At 38.5% G+C, this 24148-nt stretch overlaps 2 protein-coding genes across 3 annotated transcripts; one reads left to right on the plus strand and one right to left on the minus strand.

Annotated features, from left to right (window-relative positions):
• Positions 1 to 278: 278 nt before the first annotated feature.
• LOC121903856 (zinc finger protein 462-like) lies at positions 279 to 15762 on the minus strand. The gene is made up of 11 exons (XM_042421247.1): positions 15582 to 15762; positions 13866 to 13931; positions 8776 to 13769; positions 8394 to 8665; positions 7545 to 7663; positions 6339 to 6470; positions 5976 to 6219; positions 4418 to 4560; positions 4118 to 4341; positions 2616 to 3918; positions 279 to 1004 (listed from the first exon to the last, which is right to left on the minus strand). The coding sequence occupies exons 2-11, from the start codon at positions 13873 to 13875 to the stop codon at positions 862 to 864; spliced, it is 7584 nt and encodes a 2527-aa protein (XP_042277181.1). The 5' UTR covers positions 13876 to 13931; positions 15582 to 15762; the 3' UTR covers positions 279 to 861.
• Positions 15763 to 18303: 2541 nt separating this feature from the next.
• On the plus strand, positions 18304 to 23350 carry coq2 (coenzyme Q2 4-hydroxybenzoate polyprenyltransferase). 2 transcript variants are annotated; one of them, XM_042421528.1, is made up of 8 exons: positions 18304 to 18409; positions 18901 to 19280; positions 20280 to 20446; positions 20900 to 21021; positions 21391 to 21476; positions 21557 to 21690; positions 22814 to 23002; positions 23157 to 23350. In XM_042421528.1, exons 2-8 carry the CDS (start codon positions 18956 to 18958, stop codon positions 23316 to 23318), a joined length of 1185 nt encoding a protein of 394 aa, XP_042277462.1. In that variant the 5' UTR covers positions 18304 to 18409; positions 18901 to 18955; the 3' UTR covers positions 23319 to 23350. The 2 variants fall into 2 exon arrangements, with proteins under 2 accessions (XP_042277462.1, XP_042277461.1); XM_042421527.1 differs by having other exon boundaries at positions 18305 to 18458.
• Positions 23351 to 24148: the final 798 nt, after the last annotated feature.

Consider the following 24148-nt stretch of genomic DNA (forward strand, 5'->3'; position numbering starts at 1 on the left):
TCTCATAGTGTCCATAAGCAAAATATTTTATCACTCCAGGCAGCAGACATCTGTGAGCTCATGAAAATAACTTAAAAGATAAAACCAGTGTATGGATAACATTAAAATAACGATTTAAATCTCCTCTAATGTTAGCATCAGGAAGACATATGTGACCTATAATTATAATAATATAATAATAGTGTACTCACTTAGGCTTTTGTATTTATGGTTGTCAAGAGTTTCAAATGCAGTAGACAACATATCCAAGCAGCAGAATGAGGACAAGATTCATCAGGTATGGTAACACAATTTCAGTTTATTCAAAATAAAAATTAAATGATATATATAAAAAAAATGTTAAAAAAAAGGAAAAGGAAACATATTTTTAAATAGTATATCAAACTAAATACCTTTATTACTGTACTAACCACTTTGTGAAACAGCTACCTGTTCAACAGCAATGCACACACAACTCCTGTTCAAAAACACCCGACAGCATTTGAAGGCAGCAGAAGTATTTCAACACTCAGTGGTTTATGAGGTTCGTCCAGTTCTTGGTATTGAACACGTTGATTTAAAAACATTTTTTTTAAAAAGGCATGCAACAACGGTTAACAGTGTGAAGATTTATGAATCTCACAAATGAAAGCCTATGCAGCAATGAAACCGTCACATAAGAAGAGAACCGTGACATAAGAAAAACATCCATTATAAAATACTTAAAATCCACAAAACATGAAAAATTAATTTGTAAATAGGTTGTTTAGAAATACACAGTACAGTGAGACAGCGGAGGACAGCTCCTGAAAACAAAATCCAGCTTTTCACACAGAAATAAACAGCGGAGGCTACTTCTGCCGTCCGTAACAAAGAAAACTGTTACATTCCATGTCGCATGACGTGACGCTCCAGTTCACAGCTGCTCGTGAGGTTTCGTCCACAAAACTCACATGTAAACAGTTTCTTCTCTGTAATTAATGGGCGTTGTACTTCAGCTGCTCCGTCCACGGCTGCGAGGGCATCTGAAGAACAAGAACAAAGACTTTAGGTTGATGTCACGCACTAGTTCCCAAACCTAACAAGGGCTGCGACTCACAATCATACAGAGCAAGCTGTCGTCTTCAAATAACTTGTTTAACAGTACAGTAGTATGATGAAAACAGATACTGCCCTGCTTTTGTCAAATATATTTCATACTTTCTACATGAATACCATGACGTCTATAGAAATCACACGCATGTTTACTTGTGTAATCAGGTCAAAATAATCAAATCGCCTCGTTAAATGTGAACGTATTTACAATAGAGACAAAAAAAGGATCATGAAATCTTTCACTCGGTGTTTGATGCAGCTTGTTCAATATGTTTCATCATTTTAAAAAAGACATCTGGTGTTTTCCTCAGATTACCGGAGGGCAAATGAATTTCCAGACAGTCAAAACATTTGGTATGTACTATACAGGAATGCAAGGTCTGATGCTTTGTACGTCTCCAAATGTTATAAAAGGACAAAACACACACAGAACCACTTGAGGTTGAAACTACTGAGTATCCTCATTATTTAATAATCTGCCAATTATTTTCTCTATTAACCGCTTCATTGTGTGGTGCCTAAAATGTCAGAAAACTTTAGAAAATGTCCATCAGAAGGCCAAGGTGTCATCCTAAAATTGCTTGTTTTGTTCCACCAACAGTCAAAAACCCAAAGATATTAATTTTAGTTTTTATAATTATATTTAAAAACAAAACAAAACAAAAAAAACAGCAAATCCTCACAATGGGAAGCTGGAAAATGGTAATATTCTGCATTTTTGATTGAAAAATGACTTAAAATGATAAATTGATTATTGAAAAATGATCAAAGAGTGTGTGGTAGATGTGCACAGCCAAAAAACTTGGACCAAAGAAACAATGTACATCCACAAGTGATGTTTTGAACTTGTAGCTCGAAAAATCACTTGTGGATGTCCCATTAAAGGGAGCTACAGTGTGCAGACTTTATTCTTTCTTTTATTAAAAAAGTAACAAGTATTTTTTTTGTTGATTGACTCATTTAAGCTCTACAGCTGATTAGTTTCTACTCTTTTCTGCTGCATTTGAAACAGGAAAAAAAACAACAACACACACTGTACCAGTCACAACGATTGACTATTATTACACACAGCAGACGCATCATACACACAAGAAGTCGTCACGGAAGTTGAAGCTAAAAAAAAAAAAAAGGACGAAAGTATATTTGACATGTTAATGCAATGTAATTTCTTCATGTGTCAAGACTTTGCTGGTGTGCAGGTTTCAGGTTTCATTTCCCCTCACTGCCCTGAAAAAAGAAGCGATATCACCTTCCTGTTGTGGGTAATAAACAAGTCTTGATGCGAGCAATCACAAACTGATATCAGTGCTGAGAGCAATGCTACAGTTTGTAATCTGGTTGTGTGATAATGATAATGTACTAAACATGGGGATTAAACACACAATGAATCAGTGTTTGTAATGTTCAAACCGAGCAAATATTTGTAGGACAGAAATATAATGTGACTGAAGCTTTACATAGAAACGATGTGTGTGTTGCTCTTCAACTGTACATCCAAACTCTAATTATTTAAATTCACTGTGATCTGTTTAGTTTCTTACCTTTGGGGACATGTGAGTTGTCAGCTTCCTTCTTCCTGTCTCCCTCATCATGTCCCTGATCCTTACGTCGGCTCTCAGTGTTTTCAACGATCACCTTGCCTCGTCTGTCCTGCTTCTGCTCAAAATGATCATCTTCTTTTTCTTCCTCCTTGCAACATCTAAGAGGTTGCTCCTTCACACATTCTTTCTTAAGTACTGGCATTGCTCCATAAGAGTCAGTGAGCTCCTCACAGTTTGTCTGATGGTGCACTTGTTCTTTACAGTTTGTAACAGGGAATCTTAAGCTCTCCCTGTCAGCTAGTTTGTTACGGCTGATCTTAAGTTGTGCACAGTTGGGTGTCAGAGTTAGCAAGTGTCTCTCGGCTGTCAAACACTTGAGGTTTGCCAGCATGAGATTCTTCTTTGAAATGTCTGGAGTTGCCTTAGTCCCATCTTCAGGGTGATTTTTTGGGGGTTGGGCCAAAGTGACACTGCCCTCTTCATCTAGTAAAGTGATCGTATTTAGAACATTATCCGCAACCTTGGTTTCAATGTTCTGGTCGATCTTAACCGTTCTATCGTGAACTGCCTTCCTGTGTGTCCTGCGGATGCTGCCGTCCTCATCCAGCAGTAGAATACGACGCATTATATCATCCTCTACCTTCGCCTCGATGTTCAACGTTCTACCTTGCAGCGCCTTGATTTGTAGCTTGTGCGCTTGTGCTTTATCAGCTATTCTAACATATTTTGTTGAGCTTCCTTCTGCTGCCTCCTCTCTTTGTTGCAATAAGATTAATTTGCTGTCTACTTTGCCTCTAGGTTTCGGCTGGTTTTCATTAATCTGCCTCTCTTTCTCTGAATCGTTGAAATCCTCAAAATGCATATCTGTATTGTTCCCTTCCGCCACATTTGGTCTTTTTGCACTGTCTGTCAAGAGCATCTCGTTCTGTGCTCGTTCCTGTGGGTCCTGCCCATGCTTCTCTGGGACAGCAGTGTTTGGCTTTGCATTGTTTATATTCTTAAGGTTAAATGCAGAGCTCCTGGTGAGACTTTCTTCATTCTTTTTCCTTCCGCCCTGCCTTTGCTGCTGATACAATCCCTCAATCTGTAGTTTTATATTCTCCCTCTTGCCGTTTACTGCAGGGTTCCTAGCATGCGTCTCATGTGGAACTTCGACCAACTCCTCTGTTTCTACATCTTCACTCCCATTGTTGCGGTTCTCCAAGTTAGACAGAGGTTCCTCCTCCTCCTCTTGCATCCTACCAAGCCTTGCCTCTTGCTGATCAAGGCTGACCTGACCCACAAGCGCGTGGTTCCTCACAACCTGCACAAAAGAGAGAAAAAGAAATCAAACTATAAAATTACAAGAACTTATAGGTCCATTCATATGCACCACTACTCTCTCTATTCTCTAAATTCCTTTTATTTTTGTATAAGAAATAGTCACATCAGATACTGACAATGTGGTTTTCACATGCTGGAATTCCAGCAGTGCAAAGAGGAGCCAAGTGAGAAATACTCACCTGGTGCTTATCACACAGGTGTGCCTCCAAGTCGCATAGCTGAGTGCAGTCAAAGTAGCACAGCCGGCACTTGTAGGGTTTGATGTCATCGTGCCTTATCATGTGCAAACGCAGGTTTTCAGCACTGGCGCTTGTAAAAGTGCACTTGTGACAGCGGAAGACGATGCCTTGAAGGTAGCGTGACAGCTTCGGGCGACGCACCTCTATTGGCACGACACGTTCCTCTGAAAGCAAAAGAAACAAAAAGACTGAATACAACGTAACAGATAACAGGTGAATCCTGTCCAGCACCCAACTCACCACGATGCAAGATGATGTGGTCGATCATGTTGTTCTTGTTTTTGGTCTGGTAGAGGCAGAACGGGCAGCGAAGATCCTTCTGATGAGTAGGCTCTGACTGGAAGGTAGAATGACCTGTCTCAATGTGCATCTCCAGGGTTTTCCTGATGAACGGAAGAAGAACAAATGAGGGAAAAGGGCAGCACCTGAGAAACAAAGACTTCAGATTGGCAATCTGAAAGATTTGTACAAGTGAGCTCCATACATTGTCAATACATGGCTTCAAGATTCCAATAATGATCAGTTTCTGAATAAAAACTGTCATGTAGAGCTGCAACAATTAGAAGATCAAAGGAAAATTAATCAGCCACAATTTTGCAGAATCAATTCATCATTTCAGTCATTTATCAAACGAAAATGTCAAGTTTTTGCTGGTTTCGTCTTTTTAAATATGAGGATTTGTTGCTTGTTTTTATTACACATGATAGTAAAAAAACATTTAAGACATCACTTTGGGCTATTGTGAAGTGCTGATAGGTATTTTCACTTCTTTTTGACCTTTCATGGACTAAACAATGAATCTATTAATTGAGAACACAATCAGCAGATGAAAATTATTGCTAGTTGCAGTCCCATTGCCACATAAACCTTTTCCGTTCACCGTCACATGAATATTGAATGTAGTAATTCAATAAAGACAAATATGTTGTGTCCAAAATCACTCCCTTTTTTCCCTCCTATATAGTGTACTATATTTACTTCCCCCCTTGAATTCTGATTGTGAAATTATATAATGCATTATATAATACTATCTTCAAAAGTTCCCACATTGCAACAAAAAAAGTGATGTCTATGGCATGTAAACTACTTTCTGCTAACAAACCTACAATGCAACAAGTCACATTTGACAGCTCTGCGACACTGCACCTGAAAAGTGATGATAATATATGCCTGAAAATCAGTGCCTGAAATATCAATTTACTACTCCAGAGAGTAAACCTCTGACTGTTCATTACTTAGAGAATGGTGATGGAGTGATTTTGGACACAAATATAGCATTTTCAATCAGTCACACTGAAAAGCATTTTGGATATACAAAAACATGAATGGAACTATGATTCAGTTTTGGATACAACTAAACTTTCTAAGTTGCCCCTTTTTCATGGGTTGTATTTCCAGTATCACAATGCTGTGAAATGCTCCCTTAAAAATATTCTTCTTTATAACAATTGTTTCAAGATTAACTTGAAGTGTACTCTTTTTGATTTGTACTAAAGAGACATTTTTTAAGGAAGCATTTTACACCTTTTTTGGACTCAGCACCTGGACAAGAAACATGTGCATGTTTTACAGACTGATGACTTTTCAGTGTGCCATTTTTGGTCATGCCCTGTCCTGTGAATCTAATTTAAGGTTTAGTCTGAGTAGTTATAACGACACATTTATGTTGTAAAAGTTATGTATAGTATGTAAATGTGATTGACTTTACTGCGAAAGCATCTGATTTTTGGCAACATAATGAACACATACAGAGAAATACTAGTGAAAGTAACAGACCACCCCAGTGGCTGTAACGTACCTTAAACCAGTGAAGAAGTTGCAGTCTTTACACCTGAGCATCTTCTTTCCATGGCGATTTAGGAGGTGCCGACGTATACTAGACAAGTGTCCAGTGGTGAAATTGCAGAACTCACAGTGAAGCAGACTGTTCTTAGGTAATTTGGTTCCTTTTACGTTCGCTTTAGATGAGGTACCAGCCTCTGCTATCAAGCTGTAATGGTTCAACTGCCGCTGCACATCTGGGGGCTCCAAGTATAGCGAATCTGTCAAGGTACAACAAAACACCTTCTCTCAGTATGGCTGCTAATGCAAAAAAAGTGTGTATTATACATTTTGGTGGTTCTATACATTATGATTATAAAACATGGGAGGGATGACTTGCCTTCACTACTATCCAGTTCTTCATCATGTTCAGGCAAATTATTCGGTTCCTCTGATGACGGGGGCTCCTTCTCAGCAATCTGAGTGTTCTCCTCATCTTGGTTGTCAGTCTCAGCAGGATCCACGATGACATCTGAGTGTACAGTAGTTTATTAGCATATTATTACGTTGCAACATTTATAATTAACACAATTTTTAGCACACAGAACGTGCGCACAATTAAGCTAGATTACTAGGACAGTAGGTGATACAATACTCACAACCTCTCCAGCTGTTAATTTCACAACAGAGAAAAAAAACATTCAGAGTCTGGATAGTTACAGACAGAGGTGGTTTAGTTCAGATCAATGATTCGCAATGAGACAAAACAGTTTTAGAAAGTGGAGGAGAAAACTGCAGCAGTATGAAATGGTTAGCTGCAGAGCTTCTGAAGACGTTGCCTGCGGTCTCAAAAGACCCACCTTGTCAAATCACCTAAGTGCAGTTTTAGGATGTAGCTATTTGTCTTCAATCAGGAAACAGCACAGGCCAGTGTGACAATATGGCAGATTTATGGACAGAGGAGAAGGACCAGCTCATCCAATTTTTTGAAGAACAGCATTCACTTTATGTTCAAAAACATGCTCCATTAAAATAATTTTAAAAAAAGCTCCTTGCTCAATTGCAAGCGTCCTGGGTGTGTCCTGTATGTTACGTCTTGTTCTTTTTCATTTACGTCAAGCTAACATTGTGAGTTATGTTAGCTAACGTTAACAAACACAACACCCATCACCAGCTAAATGGTGATAACATCTGTTCATAGATAGTAACGCAGCTTGTAGGCTACAATGTCTCAACGCAGAAGTAGTGGGGTATGCCAGTGTGTCATTGCTATGGAAACAGTCATCTGTGTCTGTGTGTGTTGTTTTGATGCCCAGTTTTCGAACATTTACGATCAGGCGTCTTGGGATTCTTTTGTAAGCTGCATCCAGTCTTGTTGCGAATCACTGATCTGAGCTGGCCTGAAAGTATAATGTGTCTGCGACAGCCTATATTTAACACAACACTGTGTTAGATGCTGGTAATACACCAGCCTGACCAGAACCAGCTCGGAGAAATAACACCAGAGAACAGCTTTCATCCATACTGGTAACCTGTAACAGTTTATACCATGATACCACTTCCAACAGCCTTGTCATGTAGTTTTATGTTTTATGCAGACGCTCACCTTGATGGTTTTTCATAAAATGACTCCTCCACAGTGCCATGACGGTCGTCCGATAGGAACAGATACTACACTGGAAAGGCCTAATAGTCCCAGATTTGAACAAGATGTATTTGTCCATGCTGTTGAGATAATGAAGAAAAAAAAATCAAGACATTCAGTCACATATGATCACAGTTAGCTTAACAACCAAATTCATGTTGGGGGTTCTGGATATAAAGGACATCACATATGTGTAATGTATTTTTCATTTAATACATGAAAATTTTAATGTTGAGCAAAGTATGAATAGTTCTGTATTAATTACACTGTGATAGTATTAAAGGATAGTTTCATTTTTTTATGTCTGTCTTAAAACAATAGTCAGGTGCTCAGGTGAACATTACTTGCTGTAATGATTCTTACTGACTTTCCAATCCTAATAGTGCTCTTCCAATGTGCAGTTAGGCTTTAGCAGTCTGAGTTCTTGAAGTCATGTGCATTTCTTTTTTTAAATATGACATTCCTTCTTTGTGTTAGTACCCCTCCACTGCAGCTCAACAAGGAAACAGAAAGAGGAAGTTTTACACTAAAGAAATTCTAAGTTTAAAAAATACCAACTTGAGTTGTCTAACTCAGAGACACTCAGAGAAGAGCATTAAGAAGGGATCTTGTAATGGTCAGTATGAACAGGAGAACTGATTATAATGAATAAAACCTGTTTCAATGTGAATATGGGCACCTGACTGTTGTTTTAAGACAGACTTTGGTTTTAAAATGCTGATACATGCTGACTGTATAGAACTTTTTCCCCCATTGGCCCTAATTCCTCACTGCAAATCAACAAAGTTTCAAAGTTTCCTTTCTTCTTACATTTGCTTTAAAGCTGAGGTAGGCAGGGTGTCCAGTTTCTTTATGGCCGCCACAGCTGCATGGCTGCGTTGATGACAACGCAAACCTTTCAGTGACATGAATGTGCGAAGACATTGTTTGCAAGTATGTTTGCCTTCACTTGATTCTGGATCTGGTTGCTCCAGATCAGGGGGTTTTGAAGGTGATGACAAAGGACTTGTCAGCAAAGACACAATTCTTTGGGCTGGCTCCTCCACAGTTTCTAATGAGGGTATTTCGACTTGACAACAGGGCTGAAAATGAAACACAGCGATGGTCAACAAATTTTAAACTTACAAGTATAGACCAAGCATTTAGCAAATGATCAAAAGTGCAAATAACCATATAGGCAGAGTAAACTTACTTCAGTGGATTTGGCCTCTGGTGTTATCGTAACAACAACCGATGGCTTTGTCCTTTCAGCCATTTTCTTTGCAGCATCTTCCCCATTTTCATTCCTCTCTCTGTGGTGATCCATGTGGAGACACAGCTTTCTAATCCCATTCAACTGTTTCTTGCAGTGGCAACATTTGTACACCCCTGTACTTGATTTTGATATTGGGTATAACACAGTGAAATCCAATTTGCAATCTGACCTGTGAAAGGTACTATAGTGGCCAATAAGCAGCTCGAATGAGTCAAAGAATAAGTTGGGACACTTCTTACATTTAATTTGTGCACTTTCCTCAGATTCAGGTTCAGCTTCAGGTAGGTTACTGACCTTTCTTCCTGGTTTATTATACTTTACAAGTCGCTTGTATGTGGTAAGAGTATCAAATCTGTGATACTTTCTGTAGTGGCTCCACAAGTACCTTCGCTTCATTCCTGAATAGGCACAAAGGTCACACTTATACTTGTTTTGTACTGACGATGGTGGTTGTGGCCTCTTGCGTTTTTGGTGGTACATGTTGGCATTGTGTTTGTGGGAGGCTTCCTTTCCATGGTCCCTCTCAAAATGGATTTTCAGTTTCTTCAACGATGCATGAATTTGTGGACATATTTTACACATATACCCTCTTTCATTAGAGCCTTTTCCCAACGTACACGTGACCATGTTGGTTAAAAGGATTTCATCTTTTTGAAGGTCATCTGTCCTGGCCATGAGGGCTGGATGCGACTTTCGGCAGTGAGTTAGAGTTCCATGCTGGCTAGTATTCACATAGGGACACCTTGGACACTTGAAGACAATTCTTTTGTTTTTTTCTGTCACTGTGCCAGATTGACATGCCTCAGAAGTATTTTCTGCCTCCTGACTTGAGGGATGGTCTGGAGATGTTGGTGCTGGCTTCTTGGGGACATTCTGGTATACGGGTGCATAGTATTTGAAGAAGGCATCCTTTCCATGTATCTTAGTATAATGGCACCCAAGACGCTTTTTCTCGAAAAAGGATTTGGAACATATGACGCACATGTATAAACAATTCTGAGCAGGTGAAACCAGTGCATTTTTGTGGTAAGCGCGCAAGTGCCGACCAAGCGCAATTTTTGTGCTGCAACTATAGGTGCAGTGGTGGCACCTGACCCTTCCATATGGTTTCTTATTAACAGAGGAACAATGCTTTACTGATCCCTGAGTGTTCTGGGTCTTTGATCGCTGTGTTTCACTTACAGCTGGTAGTTCAGGAGCTGGTCTGGGTGCACTTGGCTCAGTGTTTGGCACAGTCAGGTTATGGTCCTCCTCACAGTGCTTGTTCAGCTTCTCTAGCGTTGCATGGATTTGTGGGCAGGTTTTACACATGAACCCAGTAAATCTCAATACGCCATCAGGACCATTTCTTTTCAAACAGCCATCCCAAAGGTGCAAATGTTCTTCATCCACATGAAGACTGTCTGCTCTTGATGCAAGGGTAGGATGCCTCATCTGGCAGTGGGTGAGAACCCCTTGATAATTGGTATTGACGTAGGTACAATGTGGACATTTAAAGACATGCACACGTGTTTGGACTTGTATTTCCTGTTCTTGCAGCTCTTCTGCAGTTTCAATTACATATTGGTGTTTCATTCCACAGTGAATTTTGAGACCATGGCGGGTATGAAACCTTGCCGGGCAGCAAGGGCACCTGAGCCATGAGAGAGATCCTGTTGCTTCATGAGGTGAATCAGGTGACTTGTCAAATTCAAGAGGCACTTGGTAGGTGTCAAATGACCCAGGTATTTCACTGTGGTCTTCTACCTGCTTGTTTGCACTTGGCTTCTTTCTGTTGATGACATCCAGGACTGATCCATCTTCTTTCACAGACCAAGGATGAACAGCACGGTAATGGTCTGTGATACTTGACACTGAGCGACCTTTAAATGAACATGCTCTGCATGGAAATAGTTTTGTTTCATTTTGTCCAGATCTCAGAGATGGTAAGCTTCCATTTGTGCCATCACAGTCACTAATACCATCTGTGTGCTTTATTTGAGGTTTCTTCTTTTTTGGAGCGGATGTTTCAGGACCGACATATAACTGAGTAGTTATGAACGCAAGGTTTGGTCTACGTCCTGGGTGTTTTTCCTGATAGTGCTTATGCAACGTTGTTGCTTTTTTGTGAGCGAAAACACAAAATTCACAGTGATACCCTGACTGTAAATTCCCTTGTTTAAAACACACATTTAAAACATCTGAAAGTGAGTAACATGACCCGTGGATTTTCCGTATATGTCTCCTCAAAAGATACAAATGTTGAGTGACATATAGGCATCTAGAACACTGCAGGGTCCTCTGTGTTTGTGAGGCTTCCTTTGAGGATGACGCTGAAACTGAAGAGGATTTGCCAGGCTGCTTTGTTTTTTTCTTTTTATTTCTGTTTTTCCCAACGGATGCCTGACTGACTTCTTGGTTTGCAGTTGCTTTTAGATTAGAACAGAATTTCTGTGTCTGTTCAAGAACCATAGAAGTATGTAGACGGATTTGTTTTGCCTTAGCCACAAATCCACGATGTGTTTTGTAGTAATGATGCACTATTTGGCTCACAGTACTTTGCCGATAGTTGCAAAAGTGGCAGAAAAACATATGTTCATCGCCTTCACTCAAAAGAGGAAGAGGTAGATCAGCAGAAATGGATGACTCCTTTGCTTGAGATTTTGATTTTCTAATTTCATCACGAATCAAAGCTGTATATTCAATAACAGATTCACTGCTGTATTTAAAGCTTGGGTGCATTTTGCTTTGATGGGTGATTACTCCTTTTACAGAGGGATTTCCATAGTTGCACTTTTGGCAGTAAAACAAGTCCTCTGCATGTGCATAGGCGTGAAATTTCATCACCGAAGTAGATGATGATGTACTTGCTGAGGCCTCTGCTTCCCTTTGAAGTTTCTTCTTCTGGAACTCAGCACTATACTTTATGATCTCTTCAATTCCTATTTGTGTGTGTATAGAATGTTTTGCGTTATGATGACCAACAACGCTTTTTATTTTGGTACTTGAATAACTGCAAAACTGGCAGTAAAACACTGTATTTGGTAAAGTGGGGGATAAAGTGTCCATTTCAGTGGACATTTTCCTATCATGTTTGGCAGGCGTTCCATCCTCTGCAGATTCCACTTTCTTGGTTTTGGGAGACTCTGAATGAGTCTTTGAAATTTCTGGTGTGTGCTTAGAAAATGAAATCTTCTGCTGTTGCAGCTTCGATTTGTCTTTTGTTTCCTGAATCTGAGAATCTGAAATTTTCTTTTGAGGTGCAGATTTGTCTATTACTGTCACAGAGTTCGGAGACTCTGACATCTTTTTGGGAGTCGTCTGTGACGTGACAAGAGCCGATTGTTTGATTTTGTCAATTGTGACTGCTTCTTCTGGGTGGCTTTTTTGGTAGTGGACATGCACAACAACAACTGACTTGTGACTAAAGTTGCAGTTGTTGCATTGAAACAAGGCCACGCCTGCTTCTTTGGAGGTGGCATGTTGGGATGAGGGTGCATTTTTGCCTTCCTCACATGGTGTTGGGCCACTCTCAGTAGAAATCCTTTCTGAACTTTCTGAACTGGAAGTCTTTTCACATGTGTTCAACTGAGATGATCCCTCTTGGCATCTGGTTGCCAAATATCTGCAGTACATCAATGAATTATTCACTTGATGCTTTGGGTGCTTTTCCTTGTAATGTCCTCTCAAGGCCTTCAATGTGTTAATGGTAAATGGACACACAAAACATTTGAAAACCAAATGGAGTTCACGTAGTTGCATCGTGAATACATTTGGGGCCTCTGGATGATTTTGTGTGTAGTGTTTCTTGAGGTCAGTTACACTTAAAAACTCAACTGGACACTCAAGGCAACGGAAGGTGGCACTCTGATCACTCGGATCCTGAACGTAGTCAGAGGTATATCTTACGTAAGGGTGGTCGCTCTGATAATGGGTAGACACACTTTGGATGCCCACATCACTGTAGTCACAGTGCTTACAAAAGTAAACTTTTGGGCTTTTCATGTCTCCATTAACAAGATTAATCCTCTTTTCTTCTTCATCATCACTAACTTCAAATGAAAATTCTGTGGTGCTTGACGAGTCTTGCTTGCTTTCCTTTGCCTCTTTTTTATCCATCTTTATTTTTTTGTCTGGGGGACTTGTCGAGCTTTCCTTACAGGTCCTCTTGCCAGCCTTGTTAGGAACTGGTTCTTTGATTTGTCCCTTAGGCGTTGGCGGTGTAAGGTCAGCAATTAAAAGGTGGTCATTTAGCAAGTAATGGTCAGACACTCTGGAGAGATCAATCATCGACTTTGCAGTGACTTTCAACACACCACTGCGGTTTGGGCTGGAGCTTGAGGAGGATTCTTCCAAAATCAGTGTTCCTCTGGTGCTATCTAGAAGCACTGGATTATCAGTTGACTTCACGGAGGGGTTCCCATTTGATCCAGATGTAGTCTTAAAGTACTTGGTGATGGTTTGCAATGGCTTCTTATATGTTTTCAGGTCCCTTGATAAGTTAAGTGTGCATTTAGTTTGTGAGGTAGACATAACTGATGAGGAAATCTCATTTTCCTCTGCAGCTTTCTTGTGCGGGTTTGCAGAAATAACATTTTCAGAAATTATGGGATTTCCTTTCATGTTCTGATCCTCTGATTTTTTGTGACACATTTCATGTTTTTTAAAAACGTCCCAACTACAAGCTTTAAAATCACAGTGCTGGCATTCAAAAGTACCTCTTGAACTGTCACTGTTGTTGTCAGTGTTGGCTTTGTCAGTCCCAGTTAAACCAGCATCTCTGATAGCAGCATCTATAGAGAAGCCATGCACGTTGTTGAGGTGTTCAAAAAAGAAGACCTGGGATTTGAAGTTGAGTGGACAGTGACTACAATGAAAAGACTTGCTTGGGGATTCTTGAGGGGCAACTTGATTGTGCATCATGTGACAAGGGGTGGAGAGGTGCATTGAATCTGAGGAGGGCAAGTAACAGAACTTACTCAACTTAATGTGATCCAGTGCATAGAAACAACACTTAATATTACTAGAAAATTCATTGTAATAAGTACCTTTTTGCATCTTGCGTTCCTCTCGTTACCCAGAGCTTTACATATATAGTCATAGCAGGGACGCACCTATAAAAGATAGAAAATGCATACATTACTGAATTGTTCAAGTTACAAAAGTAGCGCCACATATTTGTTTACTTTGTTACGACTCTCAAAATTAAGTGCACTGTCACATAGAAAATGAAGTATTGACAAAACTAAGAGAAGAACTGCTCTTCTCAAGGAAAAACAACTGAGCATAGCGATGTTACGCTCGAAGCAGACTACTACTACACACTATATCGACCTTTCAAGCAAAAGTATTACGGCAAAATGTTTCAGTGCTTGCTTCATCACACCAAAAATCATGTGACCACCCTAAACGAGGCCTCAGTATATCACACTCGTATCAGAGAGGTGTGGTGCTGGATTTGGAACTTACCTTCTTTACGAAAGGAAAAAATATTGAAGTAACAAATGTACTAATAAACATATAAGAAATTATTTCTATAGCAAAAGGAAAATCACTTCACATCACCAAAATGTATTTTAGCCACCTAAAACCATAAGTTTAAGTGTACGCTGTATTCAGAAAATTTCACCGTTTTACCTGCTGTTAGACAGTCCTTTCCCTTGGCATGCGTAAGAATACAAAACTTCCACAGTTGAGAAAATGTAGTGCGAAAGGAAAGGGCTGTCTGATGGCAAAATAAAGCGGTGAAAATTTTCTAAATATTGTGTACACTTAAACTGATATTGTTTTTTTTTGTGTGTGTGGGATTTTTTTGTAGGTGGCTAAAATACATTTTGCTGCTGCCCCTGTCCACAGCAGTACATTTCTTCACTTCTGTGTCAGTACTCCTGCCTGCCTCTCCAGACTGGCGGCTTGCCGACTCTCATCTACTGTAAATAATACACTGACTATGGATAAATACCTCATACAACCCCACTTCAAAAAAAATCCAAACTATCCCTTTAAGCTGGAAGCCACTGATGTAATACTATACTATGAAAACAACACCATTACTGGTAAAATGTCACATCCATAAATCCAAGATCTCGAGGTCTCGCCCATTGTTTGAACTTTTCGTGATTGAATTTAGAAGGTATTTTGAGTCTATCCAATTTATAAATACTAGGAAATGTGCACACACTATTTTTTTTCCACTGATTTTATTGTCTACCTTTTCTGTTGAGTTATTTTTATTATTTTTTACAATATGTCCTGTTACCATGTTGAATGTATCAACCAATTGAAAGTGGAGTCATGCCTGTTATGATTATGTCACACATGTTGTAAGTGAATGAAGAGATGAAAAAAATAAAGAGATGAATTTTTTAAAAAAAGATACAGGGTGTGCTTCTCAATCTGCAACGATATCTAAAAACAGAGCTGTAGACTGTATGAAAATTTAATTCAGCCACGCAAGTGTAACATCAATAGCTGCCCAGGAGATGTCGCCATTTTGATGGCATCAAATGCTTCGAAACCATTTTTAAAGCAATTGTTTTCATATTGATTCAGTGCCTCAGAAAGCCTCGTTTCCCCCATCACTAACTGAGTAGCGTCACAACTTTAGCCGTACAAACGATTTCAGTCCTTGGTGTATAACTTGCAGCCGGGTACGTTAAACAGGAAGGAGGCGTGAAACGCGTCTAACGTCTGTCCGTCAACCTTACCAACGAAACTCTGACGCGACCTTTCTCAACACACACTTGTTGACAAATAAAACTTACCAAAATGCTCACTGCATAAAGATTGTGTTCTCACGCATGCAGACAAACGCAGGAAGAGGCTTAAAAGGAAATGTTTTGCAACGCTGATGTTGATACCGTGAAGAAACCACACATTTCCGCCATTTTTCCCGCGAGTAAAACTTTCTCTGGCATCTTCTGCGTCTTCTGCTATTCCTTCGACTTTTAATGACGGTTTGCAAACCAGCTTATAGGCTCATTACCGCCACCTACTGGACTGGAGTGAGGAAGCGTAGATTGGCAGGAAATAAATAAATAAATTCTCTTTAATTTTCCTGTTATTGTTAAGTAATTACTTAGAAGATCGCGTAATTTCCAAGATGTCCTTTCTAGCAGATTTCCCAATTTAATATTGAGTTTTTCACCCTTTAGTACTGATATTAATTCCTTTCTTTCTTCATCATACCTCTTGCAATGTAAAGATGTCTTCCTATGTCATTTAAGTCCCAGTATTCCTGCCAAGTTGTGTGAATATAATCCTTTTATGATATTTTTAACCTCTGCTTTACCTATGATATTTGTAAGTCAATTAATTTCTCTACGCGTCAGTGGATTTAAGCTACAACCCAACTTCTGCCTGTTGTTTTAAAGGCATACTATGCAAGATTTTCCTGAAAAACAATGTACAGACTCATAAATTAAATGGACTCATAGCGCCACCTACTGTTGTGGAGGGTGAAGTACTGAGGACATTTGTGAGAAAATCCTCAGCACAATCAGGGTGGAAAGATTGTGCCAAAAGTTACGTGATACTTTTTTGTCTTTGTAGGATATATTTTTTTGTACTTGCAAGACATGCTGCATTTGTTTCTGAAGCATGACATATTAACTAAACTTTGATAACAGCCCAGTCAGACTTTCAGTTTTAAAATGTAATCAATCAAATGTTTATCATTGTTTCTACAGACAGTATTCATATAGATAAATAAATTACAAATGTCTCTTGATGATTTCAATTTACCATGACACATTGCTCTGTTTGAAATTTAGTAGTAGATTAACTTAGTTTTTAAAAAGTGAATTAAGGAATTGATAAATTCAGGACAAGCTCTTTGGCATGTTTCAGTTAGACCCATTTGCAGTAGGCAAGAGATGACTTCACCGGCCAGTTAAGTAGCAACTAGCAAACGATATTACTTGTTTATGAAGTGATAGATAAAATTATCAAATAGACTGAGGTTGGTTGAAGTCAAGATTCTCTTTAATCCAAACACAAGCAACAGACACGGAGAGTACGCAGAGTCTCTGTGGAGAATTCTGAAGAAACAAAGGAAAGTCACTGATATATTTTGACGGCCTTGGGAGGCCCTTTGGTTGTTTATAGATTCCCTCTAACAGACCTAGACAAAGCTTTCCACATGATAACCATGATGTCCATATGACTATCTTATTGTTACCCTCAAGGCCCTGCTGCTAAATATATACATACATATGATCATACCTACTTATCTAATACATGGATTTTTATATCATGAAGTTAAAGTCAAAGTGGACTGTGTTTTCAAAACATAATATTTTAAAATAATTTTTGGGGCAACAACAAAAATTGTCAAAGCTCATCTATTGAAAGAGACAGTTTGCCCCAATCGTGACATCAGCGCTTCATTATTTGGTCACCTATATGCAACTCTTTAAAGGAAAGGTCAAAACATTTTCTTATTCACCTGTTATAAAGCACTCTGTTGTGTCTTTGATTATTCCACAGATGTCTGTTTTCTCCCTGGGATGATAAAAAGTTTGACCAGGTGGAAACTCTGGCCGAAACCATCAAAGTGTATTAGCGTAGCAGAGTGATTTATTATTAGTTTTACATTAGGAATTTAAACGCTGGTGGCAAACAATACGTGTCTCTGTTCAGGGAGAAAGCAGATACTTGTCTGTGGGATTACAAAGATGTCTTTCAGGACGTAACGTGCCTGATAACAGGTATGAAAAATAAGGTTATATGAGATTTGTACAGGTAATTTTGGTGACTGAAACGGGCAGTTAACTCCCAGTAACAGTAACTGCTCCTATAGAAGATGGTAATGGAGTGCTGAGGTCAAAACTAGGGCCTGCCATCCAGTGCAAGTTGGCAAAGATTATGATTTATTGGCGAATGAATGGTGATAAATATTTATGAAGTTTGGTCCAAGTTTATTCTGTTTTATCGCCCCAAAGACAAATCTTGTAATTGATATTTTTTTAATTGGCAGTGCGTTGTGTCCTGAAAGACCTTCTAGCCACTAGATCCAAGGAGGGCAGTTGAGTTTTTCTCTTTTTTAATTGGTCTATTTTTTTTTGTTCTGCGATATAAGGACTGTTTGAGGACTTTAAAAAGAAAAAAAATCTTGTAAATAAATTACTTTAATTTTGAATATAGTATGAATTCGGTCATGTTCACATTTTTATTAGACGTTTAAATATGCAGAGGCGGAGCAAACTGCATTCAAATGGTTTGACTGCAATATATTTTTTATTGTGTCATAAAAACGATGAAAGATTTCGATACGGACTAATTTAATCCAGGACAAACTGCCACAACGGCCCATGGCAACGGCCAGGTGTGGTTTTGTACAGCTCAGCTTTGTCTTTTTGACGATATTTGGTATCGTGCCAAAGATTTTAAAACATAAAGCTGAAAAAACCGTCTTTGAGTACCCTTAAAGGCGCTCTATAAATAAAATGTGTTATTATTAATAATAAATTTGGGCCACGGCTGTCATTGGTTCCGAGTACTGACTTTGTTTCCTCCGGATCAATATCGGGCGTACCACAACATGGAAGCATCCAACAGTAGTCAGTGACCGACAAAATCCGCATGTGTAGTGGTTAGTCTTTTTTAAAATTAACATTTTTTTTTTTACCGTAACCTACGGTGTAAGTTTGTTTCACCGTTACATCTCATTATATTCTGTTCAAGACATCATAACGTTGATACAATTAATTTGAAATAGCTAAATTAAGCTAGAGTTAGCTTTAGGGTTGGTTTGTGGCGAGCACAGATTATACCCTCAGTATTAAGTATATGACTTACCGTAACTGTAATATTAGTGTGTGCTGTTTTCAATATGACTTTATCTGTTTACAAGCGAACTAACCTTTGCCTGCAACAGCTAATATAACCAGAAACACTGTTATAGTCGTTGAAGTTGCAGCTCCAGGCACAAAAAAGAGCTCTCTGACACATTAACATCTCAGTCTTTGTGCATCTGATGCAGTGCGAGCACAAAGGGAATGCCTGTCCTAGCAAATCAGTTCTCCTCTGTGAAAAAGCCATTGGAAAACAATTGTTTGTGTGTGTGTTTCTGTTTGTGTTCAGGGATGATATTTTCTGAGGAATAAAGACAATGTTCACCTGACTTCAGAGAGGCATCATGCTCCCAGCCAAGCTGACCAGCCAGCTGGCTCTGAACGCCCTCAGGAGGACTCACCATGGCACCTGTTACCCCTGTCTTTATACCCTGTCAAACTGCTTCCTTCACAAGGAAGGAGGAAGGACGAGAGATGGTCTCCTCTCAGATTCCAGTGTGTTGAGAAGAGTGTTTTACAGCCAGAGTGCGATCCGTCCTTCAGTCAGACTACGTGAAACACATCATTATGGAAGAAGACCATTCAGTTTATCAGCTGCTACAATTGTGAATTCAGCCCCAGCACCTGTCCGGCCATACCTCCAGTTGATGAGGCTGGACAAACCTATTGGTTTGTACATTTGTTTATGTGTATGTTTTAGGACTGCAACTAACTAACTAAGGATTATTTTTCAATTAATCAGTTAATTATTTATTGTCTATTTAATGTCACAAAATAGGGAAAAATGTCCATCACAACTTCCCAGTGCCCAAGTGACGTCTTCAGCAATCCAAGACATTACGTTTATTTCTAAGAAAATAAATTACAATGATATATGTCAAAGAAAAGAAAATCATCTTATTTGATAGACTGTTACTAGAGACTTTTTGACTTTTGTTCAAAATTTTTGCTTGAAACATGATTGAACAGATAATAAAAATAGAGAGACTGATTTGAACATATTAAAGATATTGCCCTAAGTTATTTTTAAAAAAAACAACAATATTGGGATTGGTCCAGCATTATTTTTACTTCAGCTGTTCAGATGTTTGTAATACTATCAAATCTGCAAATTTTTTGAATCTCTTTCGGCATAATTAACACAATTGTATAATAAACAACATTACAAAAATATAATGGCATATTAAAAACACTTAATGACATTAAAATAGGCAGTCTAAAAAGATTTACTTGATTTTCAGCTGAATTTAAAAAGGACTTTTCCAAAAGTGCATGTTGCATTTGGTATATTCTATCAAACATATTTGTTTCAGCTTCAAAAAACCATATTAATTCATCTCAACTTTTATCATTTTGTCTAACCTTAACTAATGTTTTGTGCAAAGTTAACATCTGCAGCTTGTAGTTAATCCTCAAGGTCTAGGCAACCTCGAAAAAAAGTCTTGAATACATAAAAACATCAACATCCTCTCCAAGATCTAATTTGAGTAAAATAACACTGCTATTATCATCCAAAGCTTGATAACAAAGAGTGTATGATGTAATGGTTAGCAATGCCACAGTAAAACAGCATGGTCAGTAGAAATGTAAAAGCCAAGAGCAACTATATTCACCCACCACTAATAGTACATTTCAAGTTATGAGTTAAGGTGTGTTTGTGTGTCGTAGGCACTTGGCTGTTGTACCTCCCGTGTACATGGAGCATTGGTCTGGCTGCCGACCCTGGATGCCTCCCACATCTGGGCATGCTCACCCTGTTTGGTACCGGTGCTCTGCTGATGAGAGGAGCAGGCTGCACCATCAATGACATGTGGGATAAAGACTTTGACAAGAAGGTATTTATGTGTTCTTGGTCTATTGTGTACACACAACATATATTGTATATCTGTTCGTTCTGGAAGATGGATCCCTCCTCTGTTGCTCTTCCTGAGATTTTCTTTCATTTTTGCCCCATTAAAGGGGTTTTTAGGGAGTTTATTCGAATCAAGGTAACTATTGTGACTCCCCTACAGCATGCTTAGCTTTTATTGAATTAATTTAGTTGTCAACTCCCTTTTTTACTTCTAAAGATGGGTTTCCTAACAGTCTCATTTTTTGCTGTCCTTATTAATGTGTATCGTTTGTAGAAATCCTTTCTGATCATAAACGTTCTCACAACCAGTAAGATGCTGTTGACAGCATGTTGCTGTGCCTGTGTCAATAAACTCTCCTTACTGCTATATTTCAGCAAGAAGTACAGATTCCTAATATTATTTCAGCACTGACTGATTGAAAGTGATGATGTGCAGGTGTCCAGGACGGCCACTCGACCCATCGCGTCAGGGGAGATTTCTCGCATGCAGGCACTAGTCTTCCTGGGAGGGCAGCTCTCTCTTGCACTCGGGGTTCTTCTATGTCTCAACTATTACAGGTACCCAGTGATCTTCATGTTTTCATCAAATCTGTAGAGCGATCTGTTGAGCTTTAATTAGTTTATTTGCAAAAAGAAAAAATGCAGGGAAGATGGAACATATAATCAGGAGTGTAGGTCAGACATAAAAACTTAAGGCTCCATTTCTTGTGCTATCCTTTAATTAAAGTATGAGTAATGTTGCCATGTTTTGGTGTTCCATGGTGAAGACTTAGTGGTAATAATGGTACTTAAACAAACACTGGTTGCCATTTATAGATGTGTGTGTGTGTGTTAGATCGCAGGCACAAGAGTTTCCTATATATTAAGTTGTTTATATATTTAATGTCTTGACACTTTTTGGCTCTGTTTTCATCATGCTCCTCACAGCATAGCTCTGGGTGCTGCCTCATTATCTCTTGTCGTCACCTACCCGCTGATGAAGAGGATCACATATTGGCCACAGTTTGTGCTAGGTACTGTACATACTGTGTAAGATTGTAAACAATTCTCCCTGTCAGCAGAGCTAAACTTGGTCACATTTTCATCTGTTTAGGCCTCACCTTCAACTGGGGAGCGCTGCTCGGCTGGTCTGCTGTCAAGGGCTCCTGTGATTGGTCCGTGTGTCTACCGTTGTACTTCTCAGGAGTGATGTGGACGTTGATATATGACACAATATATGCACATCAGGTGAAGTAGGGGTTTTTCTATGTTCTCCACAGCTCTTAATGTTTCCTATCAAAATCTTATTTAACATGAATCATGTGAGAATGTTTTAGTTTGCGTTTATTAAAGAAATGTTAATTATTTTTTAAATCACTATTTTTCACCATGGATGTGATTGAAATGTTATTTCTCATCATTTATAATCCTGCATAGCACAATTTCATAGTGAGTGGTAAATATATAACCAATTTGTTATCTGTCAGGTTCCATTTTATAGACGTACACTCCTTTATTTATACTGCAGCTCTGGCTTTCCAGAGTTCACTGTAGTTCCTTAAGGGCACACCGCTGTACAGTTCAGTCATTTGTATTTTAATAGTAAACTATAATAAATTAATGTGGAAATGCATCAGATGGATACCAAGATGATATAGGACCGAATTTACAGAAAACAACAATGATGTGTAGTATATTTCAACTTCAAAGTCATTGAATTGTTATTATACTGTACAATGATGCAGTGATACACTTACATAGATGTATTATTTCACTAAGCTTATGTAATTATAAGCAATTGAAATACTATATTTGAATTAAAGCCCCAACATAATAACAGAAAAGTAAAGTAAGTAAAGAATTTATTGCACATCCATGTTCAAAATATAAACAAAAGGTAATAATCCACCTGACACAATACGATGCAACAGGTAAATCAAATGTATTGATATTTTCTGATGCTGTAAAGGGTTTCTCTATTATGGTGATGATGTTTGACTTTTTTATCTTCTTGTCTAACTGTGAATATTCCCAGAATTTGATAAAAATCTGATTGGGCCTTTTTAAAAAAACACATAAGTGTGATTTCCACTGAAAAAGTCAAATACCATCAGATGTAAAAATTAGGAAATTAGTAAAAATATGGTGATATAATGTCTTGCCTGTATTGTACAACACTAATGCTGCATCATGTTAGCTTTGGCTGAACTGTGGATTGCCTTTAATTTCTGTGGACTGTTGATGTAAAACCAGAGGTGGACTGATGAAGAAAAGGACTGAAAATGAAACCTGCATGTATACTTAGTGACTAAATGAGACCTCAGTACAGTAAGAGAGTATTTATTGAACCTGGGCTCTATTTGATAACTAGGATAAGGAAGACGACGTCAAGGTAGGAGTTAAGTCGACTGCACTGAGATTCCAGGAGCAAACCAAGCCTTGGTTAAGTGGCTTCACAGTGGCCATGATGTCAGGACTGGTTACAGCTGGTGTCAATGCTGAACAGACGCTCCCTTACTATGCTGTACTGTCCACAGTGGCCATTCATCTCGCACATCAGGTGAGGAACAAAAGCATTAACTATTAACTGTATACCAACTGAATGGAGATTTATTTTTCAAATCAGTAACCGGTCTTCTTGCTTATTATCTAAACCAAACATCTCAGCTATGGGTTCTCCATTAAAACGTGACATTTACTCTCCTCTTTTGTAGATTTACACACTGGACATCAACAAACCAGAGGACTGCTGGAAGAAGTTTGTCTCAAACAGAAACCTTGGACTGTTGTTATTTTTAGGCATTGTTGCTGGAAATTTGTGGAAGGAAAGACGAGAGACTTTGCTGCAAAATGAGGAATTGCAAACATTGAGATAAGTGAGATAATAAATTTAACTTTATTACTTTTATGGTTCATCACTTTTTTTTTTACCATTAACAAAGCTCTATATGAGAGCACAAAAATATTCTTTAATCTGTATGATTTTAACCCATAAAATAAAGTAATTTGATAAAATTTTTTGCTCATATAAGAACATTTACAGTTCTTAATTTACAATTCACTTTCAACTAGATATTAGTGACATTAAATCAATAAATAGAATACAGTACCTCCTAAATATAGTTCACCTATATGTTCAGGTACCCGTATGACTTTGAGCCTTTGGTGGCGACACACAAACACAAAAATCTGTGAAATTTATTTACAATAAATGGAAATGATTGGGGAAACTTTAACATATTATTATTGTTGTTGCTAAATATACCTTAAAGCTTGTTAAGTATTTTTCTACCACTAGGGAGCAGAAAGATCTCAAAATGAACTTGCAGGCAAATCACGCTATCAGCTTATAGGACAGGTTCACAACATTTCAAATCTGTCTTAAAACAACAGTCAGGTGCCCAAATGAACCCTGAAAGAGCTGTAATCATTCCTCTTGTTCATACTGACTATTAAAAGATCCTCTTCAAATGCTCTTGAAGGTAAGTGATGGGGGCCAAAATCCACAGTGTGTCCACAGAGTCATTTTGTGCAAAAATGCATTTAAAAGTTTATCTGAAGCTTATATGAGGCTTCATCACTCTGAGTTAGTCATATGGATATCTGCCACATTTAGAGTCTTTTTAGCATCAAATTCTCTCTTTGTGTTTCCCTGTTGAGCTGTGGTGGGAGTATAGCAACAAAAAGAGGGAATTTGGCACTAAAA

The sequence above is a fragment of the Thunnus maccoyii genome, chromosome 9 (assembly GCF_910596095.1).
Source record: "Thunnus maccoyii chromosome 9, fThuMac1.1, whole genome shotgun sequence".
NCBI classification, from domain to species: domain Eukaryota; kingdom Metazoa; phylum Chordata; class Actinopteri; order Scombriformes; family Scombridae; genus Thunnus; species Thunnus maccoyii.